Source organism: Netta rufina (genome assembly GCF_964035555.1).
Source record: "Netta rufina genome assembly, chromosome: 29".
NCBI lineage: Eukaryota > Metazoa > Chordata > Aves > Anseriformes > Anatidae > Netta > Netta rufina.
Window position 1 is genome coordinate 2,041,214 of NC_140153.1, and position 19,364 is coordinate 2,060,577.

The following is a 19,364-nucleotide window of genomic DNA, read 5'->3' on the forward strand; positions in this document are numbered from 1 at the left end:
GCCATTGGTCAGCCCGGGGGGGGGGGCGGGGCCGTTTTTTTCCCAGCCCCGCTCATTGATGAGAAAAGCGCCCGGTGCTGTTCCGCCCACTGCGCCCCCCCCCAGCCCCGCCCCGGTACCCGCTATGGGGGTGCCCCCCCCCCCCCCCCCCCTCCCAGGCCTGGGGGGTTTTGGGGGGGGTTTTGGGGAGCAGAGTCCGGCCACGGGATGGGGAGCGCAGGGGGCACCGCGTGGGGGTTCCCTGTTGTCCATGGGGAGGGGTTGACCCCCCCCCCCCACAGCACCCTGGGGTGCAAAGAGGCGGTGGGAGCACAGGCCTTGAGAATTTGGGGGGGCTGCTCCTGAATGCTTGTCCCCAGTTACCCCAGTGGGGATCCCTGCTCCTGGCACTGGGGCTCCTGTAGGGCTCGGCTTTGTCCCTGCTGTGCCCCCCCCCCCCCAGCACTGGGGGGGCTCCCAGGGGGCCTGGCTCCATCCCTGTGGGTCCCCCAGGTTCCTTCTCCCAAATCAGGTGTGTGCCACCCTGCCCTACCCCTCCCTTTCCCCCTTTGTCCCTCTTGGTGTCCCCCCCCATCCATCCGTGTGCACCCCTCATCCCTGGGGCTGCCGGGATCGGGGTTGGGGGGCTCCCAGGTGCTCCCCCCCAGTTTAGGGCTGGCACCCCGACACCACAACCCACGGCTGGGATGCCCCAGCTGCGATGGGCACGGCCAGACCCAGGCATCTTGGGGTCGGTGCTGGAGGTGGGTGGCAGACCCAGCTTTCATGGGGGGGGGGGACACATTCAAGGTTGGGGGGAGATGTTCGTTCACACACACGTCCTCACCCCAAAGCGCCCAGGCCTGGCACTAAGGGTGGGAGCAGGAGCACGGCCCCAGTGGGACGGTGCCCATGCGGGGTCACCTCTCCTTGGGGGAATCCTAAATTTATTAGGGTCGACAAAGAGCTCCAAGCTCATCTGGCCCAGCCGTCCCCCTACCCACTAAATAATACCCCAATAAATAACATCACCCACTGACCCATGTCCCCGAGCACCGCGTCCAACCTCTCCTTAACCCCCCACCCCAAGGGATGGCGATGCCACCACCTCCCTGGGCAACCCATCCCAATGTCCTGAGAAGGAATTTCCCCAAATTCCCAACCTGAACCTCCCCTGGGTTCATCCCACCCTAAAAGGGGGGGACACTTGGGGACACGCACACCCCCCGCCCCAAGCTCCTGCTGGGCTCCAGGATCCCCCTGGCCACCCGCACCCCAAATCCAGGAGGGGCTCCGGAGGGGCACAGAGCCCCCAGCTGGGGGATGCGGGGGGGAGTGGGGGCAACACCAGGATCCCCCCCTCGCTGTCCCCATCCCCATAGCAAGCGGTGCCGGGGGGGGGGGGGACACAATGGGGCGGACAATGGGGTCCCCAAGCCCCGGAGGGGCGCCGGGAGCGCGGATGGGAGACAATGGGAAGGGGGGGGGGGGGCCGGGAACAGAGGCCGGGGGGGGGTCGGGGGAGGCTCGGGGAGCGGCGGGGCCTTGGGGGCCGCTCCGTTGGGAGCCGGGGCTTCCTCCGCCTCCTCCTCCTCCTCCTCCTCCTCCTCTTCCTCCGCCTCCTCCTCCTCCTCCTCGGCCGCCGCCGCCGCAGCAGCCCCGGGATTTTCGTGGCGCTGGGCGCGGGCGGGGGGGGGCGCGCACAAAGGTGCACAAATGGTGAGTGGGGGGGGATTTGGGGGGGGGTCCCGGGCTGGAGGGGGGGGAGGGTAAACGGGGAGGGGGGAGCAGCCTTAGGGCCGGGCCTGCCCGAGGGCCTGGGAAGCCGGGGACTTTCCTGGGGCCGCGGCCGGGCTTGGGAAGGCGCCGCTGGGCGAGTGGGGGGCGAGCGGGGGGCGAGTGGGGGGCGAGCGGGGGGCCAGGGGTGGGCGGCTGCTGGGAGCCCACGGGCGGGGGTGGGCAGCGGCAGCCCCCCAGCTCCCAGCCCCGCCACCGCTCGCTGGCTTCGCCCCGGAGCCCCCCACCCAGCTGCGTGCCCCCAATGCACCCCCCCCCAGCTCCCCAGCACCGAGGGGCTGCATCGCGGGGGCTCGGAGCCCCTCGGTGGGCAGCGAACGCAGCCGGCACCCCCGCACCCCCCCCTCCCTTGGGACCCCTGCGTGGGGTGCAGGAGGGTGCCCGGGTGGTGGGCGAGGGGTCCGCAGCTCGCTCCGTCCCCTCCCCACCCTGCGGTGCTGGGTGCGTGGCTGGGGGGGGGGGGGGGGGGGGGGGGGGGCAGCAAGGTGCTGAGCTGCTCCCCCCCCTCCCAGCCACGCTCACCTGCTCCCGGCGGAGCCCCGGCCGGATCCTGAGCCGGTTTATCTTGGTCCTGGTCCTGGCGCAGCGCCCTGAGCCGCCTGGGAGTTCCCTGCGATCGGCGAGCGCAGACACCGGCCCTGCTGCCCCAGCTGGGGCGAGAGGCTTCGTTTCCCTTGGGAGAGGGAGTAGAGCCTGTTTCCCCCCCACCACCACCACCACCAAAGCCCGCGGGCCGCGGTGTAATAAGTGAGGCGGAGAAAAAAAAAAAAAAGGAGAGAAGAATTAAATATTATCTGCACGGAGCCTCTGGGGACGGCTCTTGCTTAATCACAGCAATTCGGGATCGTGCTGGGGCTGAGCTGGGCTCCGAGGCAGCCTGAGTCAGATGTGATCTCCGGGCTTCTCCTGGGGATTTGGGGCTGCCTTTGTGCTGGGGGCGAGCGCGGGACCCGAGCGGATGATTTAATTAGCAGATGACTCCGTCGGAGGCAGAGGTAGCTCCGAGCTTGGTTGGTAAACCCAGGGGTGCCCATCGCCACGGGTGGGTTTGGCCTTTCTGCTCTCCTCCGCAGTGAGGCAGAGGCACAGATCCAGCCATCGGCCCTTCCAGGGCTCTGCCTGACCTCCGAGCGCTTCCCAGAACATCAGACCCAGGATTTGGGGTGAATTCGGCTCCTTGCAGAGCCCGGAGGGGTTCCCTTCCCGCAGCTTGGGGTGCTTTGTGCTGCTGGTCCCGGTCCTGCCATGGGTTCCTGGGGAATTTGGCCACCTCGGTGCAGCCAGGAGAGGGGGGAAAGTGGGGTCTCTTGGTGGCAGGGGGGGACATTCAGCAACCAGAGCTGCCCGTGCTGAGCCCCACGCCGTGATGTGGGGGGATGGAGCCTCCTGCTTGCCCCTAGGAACCCCATCCCATGGGGCAGAAGGTGTGAGGAGCTAACGGGGCGGCACAGCCCCACAGATGGGCGCAGCTGGCTGCCATCCCCACTGCTCCTTTAACAGCACTCATCGTTCCTACAGGGACTTGGGGTCTCGGGGGCAGCCGCAGGTTCCCGTTATCAGCCCAGCAGGGCTCCCAGGAACTTTCCTGGGATGTGGTGTGCTCCAGGAACACTCCTCCATGGCTGGCAGCGTGCACTGGTGTTTGGATGCTGAGCAGGGACCCAGTGCTGGCCATGCCAGGGGAAAGCTGCTCCATCCCGGGGCATTCCCTGCTGGAAAGGGTGACCCGGAGAAGGGGGGCTTCTGGCACGGCTTGCCTGGTGTTTGTGGGCTCTTCCAGGCTGGCTTCAGCCATTTGACTGATCAAATGTTTCTTGCTTGGATCAGATCGCAGACAATGGGGCTGGAGGGGACACGGGGGAAGGCAGGGAGCCCATCTCGCCGGCTTCAGGCACGGCTGAAGCAGCCCCAGGTCTTTGGGCTGAGCTGATTTGAGATTTCAGGTCTGCTTCCCCAGGGCCGGCGTGCCTGGCAGATGCTTTATGGCTTTATTGTCCGGCCAGGATGCTGGGCAGGGGGCCTGGGAGAAGCGTGCGGCGAGGGCACCGCCGTCCTTGCCTGGCTGTCCCCGGGGTCAGAGCTGTGGTGTCGTGGCCCGCCAGCGGGCACGGGGTGACGGCACGGTGCCAAAGTCCCCACAGGGCCAGCTGCCAACGTCCCTGGCCCCGGACAGACCCCGTCTCTGCTCTGTTTCTCGGGGCTCCGAGACGCGGATCACACCGTCTGCCCGCCACAGCCTTGCAGGATTTAGCGCCAGGCACTCGAGCGGATTAAGCAGAGCTGGGAAACCTCCACAAGTGGGGTTGTTTACCCCGCCAGCGTCACTTTGGGTCGGGGCTGGTCCTTTAGGACATCGCAGGGCTTCCCGTGAGGCTGCCGGAGAGGCCACTAAGGTAAAAGTGCCCTCCCGAACCACGCATGCTGTGGGAGAGCCCTCACCCCATCCGTGCACCCTGCAGCCCCGCTCGGACCCCGTGCCCACCAGCGAAGCATCCCAGGACCGCGGTGTTCGGGTTCTCCTGCACACCAGGACCTTGGGGTGGCCACGGAGTTGTCACCCTATGCCTGCGTCCCTGCGGGAAGCACCGCCGAGGGAGATGCTGCGAGGCCGTGGGTGCAGGGCTGAGCCCCCCGCGTGGGGATCTGAGCCCAGGAGGGCAGAGCAGGAGCCGGTGAGGGGCCGTGGGGTGCGCAGGGCGCCGCAGTTAGGCTCCCTTGGTGCTGCGGCGTTTTGCAATGCAAATGGCTTTCTCTTTGCAGCCAGCCCTTCTCATGCAAATCCCCTGGGTTTGGTACATTTTCTCCCTCCGGTTCCAGACCTGCCGCAGCCATTTTTTTACCTGTGCATCCCGGCACGGCCACCGCCGCCTTCGCCCCATAAAGCAGACCCGGTGCCCGGGAGAGGCTGGGCTTTGTCCCGGAGCTGCGCAGTGGGAATCCCCCGAGCGCTCGGAGGGACTGGACGTTCCTGTGGATATTGTAACAATCCCGCGTGAGCGTAATTAAAGCTGACAGTTGGGAAGGGATATTAAACGTTCTGCATCCAAGCTGACGCTGAGCAATTTGAGATCAGAATGGGACCCCATGGGGGAATGGGATTAAGCTGCTCGGGCTTCCCATGGGCCTTTTGCGTGTCCCTCTGAAGCGCCTGCTTGTGCCGACGGACCGGGGACCTCTTCCAGCGTGGAAGTTTGCAGATTCCTCCTTGGGAGCGTGGTGGTGGCATCTCCAGAGCCTCGTGGGGCCGGGACTGGACCAGCTTCCCTGAAACATCTCCAAAGCACGTGAGGAGGGTTGGGGCTGCTCCTGCAAAAGCCCATCTCGGGGGACTTCAGCATCTGACGGAGCCGAGCAGCCCCTGGCTTCTTCCCCAGCACGAGGCTCCCCAGAGGCAGCAGGAGAGACGCGGCGTGGACGCAGCTCAGCGCGGAGGTGCCAGGCTGGATGTGGCCCAGAGGGCTTGGGGAGAAAAGGGTTTGTGTTTGCGCTTCTGGAGGGAGCGTGCAGATGAAGGGAGCCGGGCGAATTCCCCCCAGCCCCTCGGCAGGCTTGGCTAGACGTGGCTGTGCTGTAGCAGGGGGAATGCTTCGCCGAGCGGTCCCCCAGCTCCTGCCTGGGGAAGGCTGGAGCCCGTCTGCCCTCTCCACGCAGAGGACTTCAGGCAGCGCCCACAAAGCTTCCTGCACCTTGCACATCACCCGCGGACACCCAGCGCCATGCTGCCAGGAGCCTTCTCCGGGACTCAACCACATCCCCTCCCTGTCCCCATCACCTCTGGCTTCCCCGATGGCCTTGGGGCTCCACCGGGATGGTGGCAGCTGGCCCGATAGGGGACAGAGGCGGTGGCTGGCTGGGGATGGTGCCCATTGTGCAGAGCCAGCAAGGCGTGGTTGTGCAGCCAAGCGAGCAGCCGTGCATGGCGCTGGGCTCGGCAGACCCCAGCACCAGGACCAGGAGCTGCCTCCGGTCCCAGGCTGTGGCAGAGCTGGGGCTGGTTTTGGAGGTGTGACGGGGCTGGACACGCTGTGCCCTGCTGGCTTTTCCACGGAGGGATGCTCGCTGTGCTGCTCCCTGCACCCAGCTCCCTGGTGGCAGCTCCAACAGCCCAAAAGTCACGGTGTGCAGCAGAGCTGAGGCTCACGTGAGGTTTTCTGCCTGTCCTTAAGTGTTTACAGACACCAGCTTGCGGTGTGCCTCAGTTTCCCCATCTCTGTGGCAGGCAGAGGTGTGCTGCCAGCCCTCGGGGCCCCTTGAGAGCACGAACAGCGTTGGAGCCGTGTGCCAGGATCCAGGACCCCGGCGTCCTCCCCACGGTGCCCACCACAAGGCTGCCCACCGCCTGACTCAGTTTCCCTTCTTCTGGGAGGAAGATGCTCTCCTCAGCGTGCTGGTATTCCCTGCCGCTATTCCTGCTCGGCTTTGCCGGTGGGAAGCCAGCTCTGGTCGGCGTGCAGAGGGTTGCATCCACACCCGTTTTGGAACCACATGAGAGCATCATCGTCTCGCGCCGCTATCTCGGTGATCGATCTGGATTCGCAGATGCTTTGCACCAGTGGTGGAAAGAGCACCACCGTGGTGCAGTGGTGGAAAGGCACAACCCGTGGTGTAAAGGCACGGCCGTACGGGCATTTAGCAACCAGGTGGAGCAGTTCAGTAGCTGGCCAGGCTGCTCCCGGTGACCCCATGGGGTTTGGGTTCTGGGTCTCGGTGGGTGCCCTCCAACCTGCCCCAGGGCAAAGCAGCCCCGGGCTGGTTCAAATCCTCTTTGGCAGGGATGAGGGGAGTGGAGCTGCCAGGCTGTGTCCCTCGGGAAGAGCTGCCTGCTGCCAGCAAATGTCCTCTCTTGGCTCTTGGAAGCTTGTGGTCTCGGGGACGGAGTGGATGAGGCGAAGGTCGGTGCCCCGGAGCATGGTTTTGACTGGGAAGAGGAGTGGGTTTGCCTCTCGGGCTTCTCCCTGGAGCTGTTTAAAGCGAGAAAGGTTTCGCGTGGAGGAGCACTTGGGTCTTTCTGGGGGGCGTTTGGAGGCAAGCAATAGTTGAGGTTGGAGATTTGTGGACTCAAAAGGCAGGGGAGATGGCGGCAGCTTCTTTCTGACCGCCCGCAGGATGTGCGCCCCGGAGCCCCAGCCGAGCTCTCTCTGCTTTGAAGCCCGAGATGTGCTTCAGCAGCATCCCGAGAAGCCATCCAGTCTGGACTTGAAGATGTCAAGAGATGGCAAATCCTCTCCTCCCCTGGGGAGTTTGTTCTAATGGTTAATCACCTCGCTATTAAAAATGTGAGTTTTCCTCCTCATTTGCCTGTGTCTGGCTTTTGCTCCCAGCCCTCGGCGGTTGCTCTGCTGGCTCGCAGAGGCCGGGTAAGGCGAAGCCGCTTCTCCTCCCGCAGACGAGGCAACCATTTCCAGCTCCACCTGAGCCCCCGTGCTGCCGAACCGGCTCCTCGCTCTGCCAGGCAAACTCTTCTTTTTGAACACCACCAACAATAAAAAAAAAAAAAATCCCTTTCTTCCCTGCCGGAGCGGCCAAGCCCCTCGCTCCTCCAGCTGCCGTGAGAAACGCCGCGCTGCTTTGTACTTGGAGCCGGGCACCACGGCAGCTGCCTCCGCCTTCTCCAGGGACATCGCGAGGCGCCAGGGAAAGCTGGAAGAGTCCCCAGGGTGCTCAGGCTGCCCGGGGGCCGTGGAGGTGCTGGGGGTGCCGGGCTTGGCGCTGCGCCCCTGGGGAAGCCGCTGCTTGGGGCAGGAGGAAGAGGAGCTCTGCCATGAGACTGTAGCCTCTGCTTGTGATCGAAGGGCCTGGGCCGTTCCCGTGGCTAATTGCCTGCTCCCGTTAGAAATGCCTGCGTGGTTTTTGTCCTGGTTCGTTGAGGGGTGGTCCTGTGAGGGGTTTTTGGGCATTGCTGAACCCGCGGGGCCGTTGGAGGGCTGCAGTCCCTCAGGTCGCGGGGATGCACCGAAATCCCCTTGTGATTTTGGCTGAGGTTTGAAAGACTGAGTCTGGATGGGGCCAGGACCCCGAGGGGATGCTGGAGGGGGCTGTGTCCCTTCTGTAGGGTCACGGTGAGGGGCAGCAGGGAGGTGGCAGCCGGCTGCGTGACGCCAGAGAGCGGGGCTGGGGGCACAACCCGGGCGCAGAGGTCAAGGGTGCCACGCCATTCCCTCTGCTGGGGCGTTCTGCAGCGCGATGCCACCAGAGCTGCCTGATGCCACCACGGCTCTGCGGGGGCTCTTGTAACCAGTGACATCCTCAGTGAGCCCCATCCCTCGCTGGTGGCTGGGCAGTGACATGGGGACAAGGACATCAACTCATGGTGGACGTGCTGGGGCGCAGGCTGCTCGTGGTCCTCTTCGCCGTGACAATCCGGGGAGCGATGCGTCCCCAGGGGAGGGGACACCGCTCCTCCTGGCCGCTGCCGGGGCCAGAGATGCTTCTCTGCTCATCCCCTTCCCTTTTTTTTTCCCCCCAGCTCGGAGCCTCGGCGCGGACGCCCGACCCGTGAGCGGCCCCCATGCCGCGGTGGCCGCCAGCTGGATGCCGTCCCCGCCGCCCGCTGAGGATGCCCCGAGCGCCCCGGTGAGCGCCCGCACGGGGGACAGCGCCCGGCTCCAGCCCCAGCGCCCCTCCGGTGAGTCCCCGAGCTGTCCCCTGAGATCCCTGGGGACCGAGCTGTCCCCTCCTCGAGCCCCTCCGTGGCGCTAATGAATAGGGTCGGGGGAACAGCCCAGCCGTGGCCCCCCTGCGCCGAGCCGCCGGCCCTCGCATTGTTCCTGCCAGAAACCCGATGCCGGCCTCCCAACAAAGCCCAGAAGAAGGGGAGGGGGGGGGGGGGCTGGCAGGGGGGCCGGGGGGGTCCCTTTCTCCCTGCCCCTTCCCCCATCGCTCGCTGGGGACGCTGGGACGAGCTCCCGGCCCCGTTGCCATCTCCTAGACAACCGGCGTGGGGGGGCTTTTGTCTCCATAGTGATAAATGTGCGAGCATCCAGCATCTGGGACAAAAGGGTGTCCCCCCCCCCTCTGTCCGTGTGTCCCCCCCCCCCCTCCAGCCTTGCTTCTTTTTCCCTTCCTCGACCCCCCCTCCCCGAGGCCTCGGAAAAGAGGCCAGAAGACATTTGGGTTTTATTTGGGCAAAATGGCATCGCCCTGGGAACGCGCCCAACCCCGCGCACAGCCGGCTCGGCCCCCACCGCCGGCACCCCCCCGGCACGCAGCGGGGTGGCCGGGTGCTCACTCAGGGTGCTGGGGATCCCTTACAACCCCCCCCACCCCACCCTCCAGACATCATCTGGGTGCTGACGGGGGGCTGCGAGCCCCTCAGTGGGGTTTGGGATGGCCCCGCAGAGGTGTCACCCGTCGGGGGGACACCGTGGTGGCCACTGTCTCGGTCCAGGTCCCTTCCTGGTGGGAATGCTCCAGGGGGGCTGCGAGCAGCTCCTGTGCTGCCGATGGGCTGAGGGTATAACGCAGCCATAAACCCCACAGCGTTCTCCCAGTCCAGCAGAGACACGGCCCTATAAGCAAGCGCAGGTGGGCGTAAGGCGCGCGTCCGGGCGGATTTACGCAGCAGCGGCGCGCAGGGAGATGTTGGGCGCTGCTGCACCGGGCTGGGGGCTCATCCGGGGGCTCCTGACCCCATGCTCGAAGCTGCCCCCCCAGCCTGGAGGCCCCCCCGGCCCTGCTGTGCCCACGGGGGCTGCGGGGCCTGCATTGATCCGGGTGTGAGATGCCGAATCCGTGCCGGGAGACTTGTTCGGGCAGAGCCCCAGACTGCGAGCCGGGCCTGCAAGCTTGCCTGCGCCAAGTTATTCATTCTTTTTTTTTTTTTTTTTTTTTGTTGTTGTTGTTTTTGGGTTTTAAGTTTGGCCCCCACCCCAGGCACTCTCCTGGCAATTAAAATAACGATGGTGATGTTCATTAAAAGGGTAAATCACCCGAAACAGCGCAGTTAGAAGCTGAGCGCTAATAAAGGGAAAGGTGGTGGTCCCGCACCCAGCTGGGGTTTAAAATAGAAAATGTCCCAAAATGACCCAAATTCCTTCATCCTTTCCTGCTTTAAACCTGGATCCACAGGGACGGGGCGGGTGGTGGTGGCGTCTTGGTGGTGGCAGTGGGGGCACCCTGGGGTCCCTGGGCACGGCTCCGGGGGCCGCGACGGTGCCACCGACCCTTCCCCGTCCCCTCCGCAGGTGGGCGCACCGATTTCTCCTGAGCCGAGCCCAGCCCAGTGTTCAAAATAGAGTCCCTCAAGGTGACGGTCGACTTCCTGAAGGTGCCCCTCGGCCTGAAGAAGCCCCCTCTGAAGGAGGCCTTGGCGGCCATCCCGGGGCCGGGGAGACCCAAGCCCCTCGGCGTGGAGCGGCACAAGCCCCGGCGCGCCGACACCATGGACAATGAGTCGCAGTACTCGGGCTACTCCTACAAATCCGGGCACTCCCGCAGCTCCCGCAAGCACAGGTGAGAGGAGCTGGCGTGTCCCCGGGGGTCCCCTGTCCCCAGCGTGGGCGCGCACCCACCCTGCTCCCCTCTCTGCCCCTCTCCAGGGACCGGCGGGACCGGCACCGCTCCAAGAGCCGGGACGGGAGCCGCGGGGACAAGTCGGTGACCATCCAAGCGCCGGGCGAGCCCTTGCTGGACAACGAGTCGACGCGGGGGGACGAGAGGGTGAGGATGGGCAGGGGGCTGCCGTGGGGGCTGCCGGGCTTTACATCGCCTCCATCCCTGCTCTGGAAAGGGGCAGGAGCCGGCCCTGCACTTAGAACAGCCCCAAAACAGAGCCAACCTCGGTGACGCGGACCCAGCCCACGTCGGGGCTGGGAATTGAGGAAGGGGACGACTCCAAGAGCCCCGGAGGGCGCTGCTGAGGGTGGGAGCTGCGGGGGGGTCCCGGCGTGCCTTGCCCGCCCCCGGGGAGCAGTGGAGCCGGTCGGGCTGGCCCTGGGCAGGCTGACAGCACCTCGGGGCGCTGCCTCTGTGTGCCCGCGGCGAGGGCGGGGGGGCCAGACGAAAGGGGACGGGGAAGGGGACGGGGCTGTCGTGGTGTGGGCATGCAGCTGGGGTGGGCGCGGGGTGCCCGCAGCTCCCTGCCCGCTGCCCAGGGTGGAAAACCGCCTTTGGGATCAGCTCCCTCGGGATCTGCTCCCTCCAGATCCACTCCTGCTCCTTGCTCGGCGCCTGCGGGGCGACGCCGGCTCGGCCCTGCCAAGGTTTAATAACCCCAGCCCCGTCCCTGGGAGGATCAAACGGATGAGCGGGTTTGTGCAGCCGGTCGAGCTCTCTGCTGCTGGTGCAGGACCTGCAGCCCCCGGGAGGGTTCCTGGAGCCCAAATTTCAGCAAAATCCCCCTCTGGGATGAGAGATGCTCTGGACAGGGCACTGCAGCGACGACGGGGACCAGGCTGGGCGCCAGTTCCTCCAGCCACCGCAGAGCACAGACCCTGGCTTTAATCATCTCCCAGCCACCTACACGGGCACCTCCAGCTCTTTCATCTTCCCCCAGTACGGAGCCGGTGCCGCCGGTGCTGCCTGAGCCACTCGAGGCCGCCCGCGCGCTCCTGCAGTGTCCAAGCAAAGCACTTGAAAGACGGCCTGGAAATACGGACCGGTCCTGCGGGGGCGGCCAGCACCTCTCCGCTCCCCCTGCCTCCAGCAAGCCCCCAGCTCGGGGGTTATTTCTCTGCTCTGGTTTGGGATGAAGTCGCCAGCCTGCAGAAATTCCGGGAGGAAAAATCCCAGCTTTGTCACGTACAAGGAAACCCCCGGCTTCAGGAACGCCGAGGTGCTGTGGAGCAGGACACGAGGATGGACAGACGGACGGACAGACCCTGAGTGTGGAGGAACAATGCTGGTGACGCCGCCTCCCTTTGCTGAAACTACGTTTTAACTGGGAAGGGATCAAAAAGGGACATCTCACTTCCACACCTGCATGGCTTTGGTGAAAAAAAGAAATGGATGGGGCCAGATCGGCCACGCTCTGGGATTGTGTCTGCTCCCGGTCCTGTTTTTATATGGGACAGGCTGCGCTGGCTGCTGGGGAGCTGCTGGGGTCTGGCGCCTGCCTGGGATTGTGCTGGTGAAGCTGGAGGTTGCATGGAGAGGTTTTACAAGCAGGGAGTACGTCTGAGAACAGAAAACAAACAAACACAAAACAGCAAAAAAAAGCCAAAAAAAAAAAAAAAAAGCAGACTAAGCTTTAAGAAACTGCCCCATCCCCCTGGCAGAGATGCGTACCCAAAAAGGGACTGCTGGCGAGCCGGCACGCGGCCACGAGCCCCGATCGCCGTCGATCTCGCCCTGCCCCGGCGCTGGAGCAGGCAGCGGCAGCCGGCGCGGAGGAGGCGGCAGCGAGGGTGTGTTGGGACGGCGGCCGGGCATGTTGGCTCTGGCCCCGCTAATGAGGGGATTTGCCTGGAAACAGGATGCCTTCCACTTGCAAAGCCGCTCTCGCCCGCGTCGTGCGCGGCAGGGCGGAGAGGTGGAGCGCGGCGCAGAGCCTCCGACGGGGATTTCCTGGAGGGTCCCGGCCGATTCGCCGTCCCCCCCCCCCAACCCCGGCTGCTAAATGGGGGTGATGGCACCGGTCAGCACGCCGGGCTTGGAGGTTTGGGGGCCGGAGGGGGATACCGGGTTGGGTTGGGATCTCGGGGTGGCAGGGCCCTCCTCCACGTGACCCTCTCCCCTTCCCCAGGATGACAACTGGGGCGAGACCACCACGGTGGTGACGGGGACGTCGGAGCACAGCATCTCGCACGATGACATTACGCGCATCACCAAGGACATGGAGGACAGCGCCCACCTGGACTGCTCCCGGCACCTGGGCGTCGCGCTGGCCGGGGCGCTGGCGCTGCTCGCCTTCCTCACGCCCCTCGCCTTCATGCTCCTGCCCCAGCTGCTGTGGCGGGAGGAGCTGGAGCCCTGCGGGACGCCCTGCGAGGGGCTCTTCATCTCGGTGGCCTTCAAACTCCTCATCCTCCTGCTGGGCAGCTGGGCGCTCTTCTTCCGCCGCCCCAAGGCTTTCTTCCCGCGCATCTTCGTCTTCCGGGCGTTGCTCATGGTGCTCGTCTTCCTCCTCGTCGTCTCCTACTGGCTCTTCTACGGCGTGCGCATCCTGGACTCGCGGGACCGCAACTACCAGGGCATCGTGCAGTACGCCGTCTCGCTGGTGGACGCGCTGCTCTTCGTGCACTACCTGGCCGTGGTGCTGCTGGAGCTGCGCCAGCTCCAGCCCCAGTTCACGCTCAAGGCCGTGCGCTCCACCGACGGGGCCAGCCGCTTCTACAACGTCGGGCACCTCAGGTAAAGAGGGGCGGCAGGGACAGGGATGGGCTGGGGGGGACTCCTGCGGGTCTGGGTGAGCTCCAGTGTCGGTGCGGGCTCCGGTGCTTGCAGGACCGCGGTGCAGTCGTGGTGCTTGTGCGTTCCCGTGTGTGTTTTGTGTGTTTGCACGCGTGTGTGTCTGCATGCGGGTGTTTATGTGCACACACACGTTTTTATGTTTCTGTGTGTGCATCTGCATTTGTGCGTGTGTATTCGTGCTTGTGCATTTGCACCCGGGTGTGCACACGCTGCGTCCCGCTGCATCCCGGCACCGGAGGAGCCGTGCGTGTGCCCACAGCGAGACCCCCGTGCTCCCTCCCCGTCCTGTCCCGGCTGTGTGCGTGCCCCCGATGGATGCTAACCTGCTTTTTGTGCCCCCGTGCCCCTGCAGCATCCAGCGAGCGGCCGTCTGGATCCTGGAGAACTATTACCACGATTTCCCAGTCTACAATCCTGCCCTCCTCAACCTGCCAAAATCCGTCCTGTCCAAGAAAATGTCCGGGTTTAAAGTCTATTCCCTTGGCGAGGGTGAGCTCCCCCCGTTCCCTTGGCTTCTCCTCTCGTTCTCCCTCCTCCCATCCCGGTGTTTTCCCCTCCGAAGGCAGCTTCCCAGGCCGGGCTCCGGGCGCCGAGCCGGTCCCTCTGGATTTGCGTGCGTTTGTCCCGGCCGGCGCGGGCGAGTCGGGTGCCGGTTCCCAGCCCACACCAGTAACGCCCTGCTGCAAGCAGCAGCAAGTCGAGCGCGGCCGCGGGACGGGGCTGTGCCAGCGGCGCTGGGAGGTGTGAGGAGGGCGGGGGGGGGACCCTGGGTGTCCGCTCCCCCAGTTCTGAGCTTGCCCCTTTCCCTGCAGAAAACAGCACGAATAACTCCACGGGGCAGTCCCGGGCCGTCATCGCCGCGGCTGCCCGCAGGCGCGACAACAGCCATAACGAGTACTACTACGAGGAGGCAGAGCACGAGCGCAGGGTGCGGAAACGCCGCGCCAGGTACGGGGCCATCAGCGGGGACAGGGCCCTGGGGACCCCCAGGAACCATCCCAGGACCCCCCTGGGGTGCCAGGAGGGAGGGAGCAGCCCCGGGGCCACCTCCAAGAGCTGGAGCTGCTTTTGGAGCAGCACGTCGCAGGGTGCTGGGTGGTGTCCCCGCAAAATTGCTTTTGGGATACGGGGCACGGGGTGGAGCTGTGGGGCAGGGGGGTGGCGAGTGGCTCCCTCGACCCCCAGGGCTCCTGGGGACCTCAGGACTGGGCTCTGCTGCCCCGACTGCCCTGCTGCACCCGTGGGCTGTGGTCTTCACGGAGACCCCGAGTGGCTGCAGCTGGAGGCACCGCGGGGTCCCTCGGGTCCAAGCTGTGCCCCATCGGGGCCGCCCAGAGCAGGGGGGTTGAGCACCACGTCCAGAAGCTTTCGAAGAGCTCCGAGGAGGAAGCCCCACAGGTTTTTTCTCCCGGCAGGCTCGTGGTGGCGGTGGAAGAGGCCTTCACCCACATCAAGCGGCTGCAGGAGGAGGACCAGAAGAACCCGCGGGAGATCATGGACCCGCGGGAGGCAGCCCAGGCCATTTTCGCCTCCATGGCCCGGGCCATGCAGAAATACCTGCGCACCACCAAGCAGCAGCCCTACCACACCATGGAGAGCATCCTGCAGCACCTCGAGTTCTGCATCACCCACGACATGACGCCCAAGGTGCGCGGGGGCGCAACGGGACGGGACCCAGCCACCAGGGTTTCCCCACCTTGGCTCGGGGAGGGTTTTGCCCACGGCGTGAGAGCACCCCCCGGCAGGACGAGGGGTAGGGGGGGAGGCTTTTTGTGGTGTGGCGCAGCCGGAGAAGCGGGCGTGCCAGGCGGCGATGGATGGGGGCAGGTTCCCAGCTGCTGGACCTGCTGTGCTGGGATGCTTTTCCTGCAGGACCTGCCAAGCAGCTTGAAGCTGAAAAAAAATATATATATTAAAAAATAATAAAAAAAGGCAGAGGTTCACACGTCCGTTCCTTCCTGCAGGCGTTCCTGGAGCGGTACCTGAGCGCCGGGCCCACCATCCAGTACCACAAGGACCGCTGGCTGGCCAAGCAGTGGACGCTGGTCAGCGAGGAGCCGGTGACGAACGGCCTGAAGGACGGGGTGGTCTTCGTGCTGAAGCGCCAGGACTTCAGCCTGGTGGTGAGCACCAAGAAGATCCCGTTCTTCAAGCTCTCGGAGGAGTTCGTGGACCCCAAGTCGCACAAGTTCGTCATGAGGCTGCAGTCGGAGACCTCCGTGTGAGCTGACGAGGGGTGGAGAGGGGCCGGGGGGGCCACCCCGCCTCGTCCTCCCCGCCTCTGCCGAGGCTCAGCGAGGCCGCGGCCGGAGGGCAGGACTGCGGCAGGCACCTGGAAGCAGTGCCCGCGCCTGGCCCCGCCACCAACCTGTGGCCACCGCTCGCCCTCCGGCTCGGGTCCCCGTCGGGCGAGCCGAGCCCCTTCCTCCTCGTCCCCGCGCTCCCCGAAACCCAGGTCCTTGTAGCAATCCCCCAGGAGGCGCATCCAGCGCAGGATGGTGTCGCGGCCGGGAAGGCGACGGCGTCCCTCGGTGCCATAACTCAAGGGCTAACCCTCCGTTGAATTTCCTTCACCAGCGTCTTTGCAGCGCGGCCGGGTCTGGCGGACCCCCCCCCCCGCCCCGCGCTTTCCCGTTTTCTACCTGGCGACTGTCCTGCCTCTGGCCTTAAAGCACCGCCCGGCGTCCGGGGCTGGTTTTTAAAGAATCGAGACTTTTGGAGTATTTTGCAAACACCTCTGCGATCTGTGGCTGCTATGAACCCCTCCCCGGCCGCCGGGGAAGGACCCGAAGCGGCGATGCTGCCGCGGGCAGGTCCTCGCCTCCCCACCGTTTTCCACGCTCGCCTCTTAACAAAAGCAAGAGAAAGTTGGGGTTTTAAGGCAAAAAGCGGCTTTTCGGCGGCGGTGCGTGTGCCCCCGAGGAGATCAGCGTCCCTGCAACCCACCCTGCCAGCTCCGAGCACGGGGGGGGCTTTGCACCATTTCTGCAGCGTGGCAAGAGCCCAAATCGTGCTGGAGTGGGGCAAAAATCATCCCAGCCTTGTCCGTGGCACCGGGCTGGCCGGTGAGGGTGAGGGGTTGCGGGATTTGGGGGGCACAGCACCCTTTGGTTTGCTGCAGAACGGCCCTAAGCACCCCTCGGGCTCCGCTGCTGGCCCCGGGTGGCTTCTTTGCAAAGGGTCTTGGGTCACCAAGGTCCAAAATCTGCATCCTGCGGTGGAGATGGGGACGTGGTGGCCCCCGGGGGGGCTGAGCGAGGGGACCCCGCAGCGCTCAGACCCACGCCACCATCGCCGTGGGGCACCGAGCGCCTGCAGGGCCCCCGTGCCCACAGAAGCTTTTGCCTTCCCTTGGTTTTGTTAAGGTTGCAAATACCTCATGTGGTTGTTTTTTTTCTGTTGTTTTTATTTTATTTTATTTTTTTCATCTGGCTTTTGTGCTGGGGGAGGCTCACGGGGGTGACCGCGGCACCCCGAGCCATTTGGGCTCGCTCGGTGGCGAGACCTGCCAAATTCCCTCGCTGTGACGCACACGTCCCACCCCAGGGGGGCTGGGGGCTTCCCCAGTAAATACCAGTACCGGAGAGAGGCTCCCCAGTGGATTTCAAGGGCTCGCCCAGCACAAGCTTGTGGGGGGACGCGGCGGCAGGGGGTGGGGGGCACCGCCTTTCCGAATTCCTAGGAAATCTCCATTTTTCTGGAGTTTCTGTGTTTTTATGGCCCCGCCAGGTCCCCGCCGTGCCAGCGTCCGTCCCACGCCAGCTTCCAGTCCCGTTTACACCAGCACCGCCGCGCCGGAGCCCCCCCGGGTGCTGGAGCCCCTCGGGGGGGGCTGGTGCCGCCGGGAGCCCGGTTTGGGGGTGTTTTACTGCAAAAAGACTTCAGTGAGTGAGAGTGGATGTTGTAGGCCTTGGGGGGGGGGGCGGGATTTTCCACTTGGAGTTTAAGAAGAATTCACCTTTTTTCGTTCTTTTTCTTTTTTTTTTTTTCCGCAGAGCCAAGCCCTTGTGCATGCGTGTAGAAAATTGTAAAATGTAAAATTGTTTTTTAATATATAAAAAGCTTGTTTTTACAGTTTGCAGTGGATCGAAGCATTATGGCAGTGTTAGGAAGTTGGTTTTTTGTCTTTTTTTTTTTTTCATAGAGGATCTAATTTTTTTTTTTTTAATAAAATAAACCCGTTGGACATATTTTATTTTTTTTTTTTGGCTTTATCTTCCCCCCCAAACCCACTCCAAACCCTGCTCGGTGTGGGGTTGGGGCTGGATCCGGATCCGTGCCCTGCAGCAGCAGGAGGCGGCCTCCAGAGAGCGCTCGGGGAAACTGGTCCCTGCCCTAGGAGGATGCTCGGGACTCTTGGGGCCAAGGTTTGGGGTTTGGGGGGCCAAGGTTTGGGGTTAACGGAGCCAAGGGTTTGGGGTTTTAGGGGTTTTCTGGAGCCAAGGGTTTGGGGTTTTCTGGAGCCAAGGGTTTGAGGAAAGATTTGGGGGCATTATGGAACCCCTGGTTTGGGGTTAACGGAGGAAAGATTTGGGGGGTTATGGAGCCCTTGTTTTGGGGTTTCTGGAGCCGAGGGTTTGGGTTTTATGGGGCTAAGGACGGGGAATTTATGGGACCAAAGATTCGGGGATTGTGGAACCAAGGATTTGGGGTTTATGTGGCCAGCAGTTTGGGGTTTATGGAATCACAGTCTTAGGGTTTTTGGGGTGACACAGGTTTGGGGTTCATAGAGCCACATGCCTGGGGCTTATGGGGCCAAGGATTTGGAGCTAACGGGGATGGGGACTCGGGGTTTGCACAATGAAGGCCCTGGGGTGCAACTGGAGAAACTCCCAAACCCTTCGGGGCGCAGCCCCCACCTCGCCCCCCTCGCAGGATGCGCGCCCTGAGCACAGAGGCAGCGGATGTGCTGGCACCTGCGCCCCCAAAACACCCTCCCTGGCCCCCCGCTGATTCACCAGCACCGGGCGTCAGTGTTTCCTTTGGCTTTAGCACCTTTTTTCCCCCACTATCAGCCTCCCCGAGCATCACCTGCCCACCTCCCTCCCTGCACCTTACGTGGGGCTGTGCGCTGGCACCGGAGGGAGCAGAAAAAGGAGACGCCAAGGCAGGGACCAGCTTAACCCAGGGACCCGGGGATGTCACGGTGTCACCGGCCATGGGGACAGCATCCATCCAGCTGCACGCATCGAGAGCTGCTCGCTTCCCTGTGATGGATTTTTTTGCTTCTCTGCCCTTCCCGGGCTGCCACCCACAGGGTGCCCCCATGGTTATTTCCAGCCCTCGCCACCTTCCCTTTTCTCTCACCCCGCCTTTGCCCCGTGATGACTTCAACGCTCAGCAAATGAGCTGCCGGCACGGTAGCTGCGTGGTTTCCCCCACCACCACCCTTTCCTGTGACTAATTAATCAGCCAAAAAACCTCCTGCCCCCACAGCCCCCCCCCTTTTTCCCTCCGCGTGGGCCCGCGGCCGCCTCCGCTCCTTCCTAGGGCCAGGAAAAACTGACAGCTCGTCTGCGTGGGGTGCAGAAAATCCAGGATTTCTGGGGTGAAACCCGGCTTTATTGGCTCGGCCGTGCCCCCAGCCCCACAAGCCCTGTCCTTGGGGGCCCAGCCCCGTCCCACGCAGGTCCCCATCCCACTGGGTTTTGGCGACGTGCCGGAGCATCCCTCGGAGCGAGGTGGTGCATGATGTTCACGTCCCCCAGCATCCACGTGTCCCCCCGCTGGGTGTCTGGTCAGAATTTGTCCTCCTGGGGTGGCCTCGTGCTCCATCAGGTTGTCCAAAAGCTGCTGGCTCCCCCGGCTGGCCCTCAGTCGGCACCAGGCTCCCCGGAGCAGCAGGGATTGCTGGTGGCCGCAGGGACAGCTGGCTGCTGAGGTCAGGGAGAGGCAAAAGGAGGAGATGAGGGGGCCACACACCCTCCCTGGGGGTCACAAACCCTCCCTGGGGGTCCAGGGCACATCAGGAGCATCCTAAAAACCTCCCCACATAGCGCTTTGGGTGCACACCGTGCCCAGAATTGTGCCCTGGGCTGGCAGCTGCCAGGAGAGGGGGGGGGGGGAATACCTGGGAAGGCAGCGGCTGTCCTGGGGGGGGGTCCGGCTGGCAGAAGGTGGTCTCAGTCAGCTCCTGGGCGTGGGGGTTCCCTGCCCCTTTCCTGTCCTCCTGCTAGAGAGGAGCAGCAGCACAAGGAGGTGCTGAGCATCCTCACCACGGCTGCAGCAGGTGGGGAAAC

General features: G+C 64.4%; 1 protein-coding gene across 1 annotated transcript; it reads left to right on the plus strand.

The window, feature by feature from the left end:
• Nucleotides 1–10,156: 10,156 nt before the first annotated feature.
• On the plus strand, nucleotides 10,157–15,350 carry VANGL2 (VANGL planar cell polarity protein 2; the record flags this gene model as incomplete). Its single annotated transcript, XM_084302982.1, has 7 exons — nucleotides 10,157–10,227; nucleotides 10,314–10,434; nucleotides 12,458–13,065; nucleotides 13,478–13,614; nucleotides 13,938–14,073; nucleotides 14,541–14,772; nucleotides 15,090–15,350. 7 exons carry the CDS (start codon nucleotides 10,157–10,159, stop codon nucleotides 15,348–15,350), a joined length of 1,566 nt encoding a protein of 521 aa, XP_084159108.1.
• Nucleotides 15,351–19,364: the final 4,014 nt, after the last annotated feature.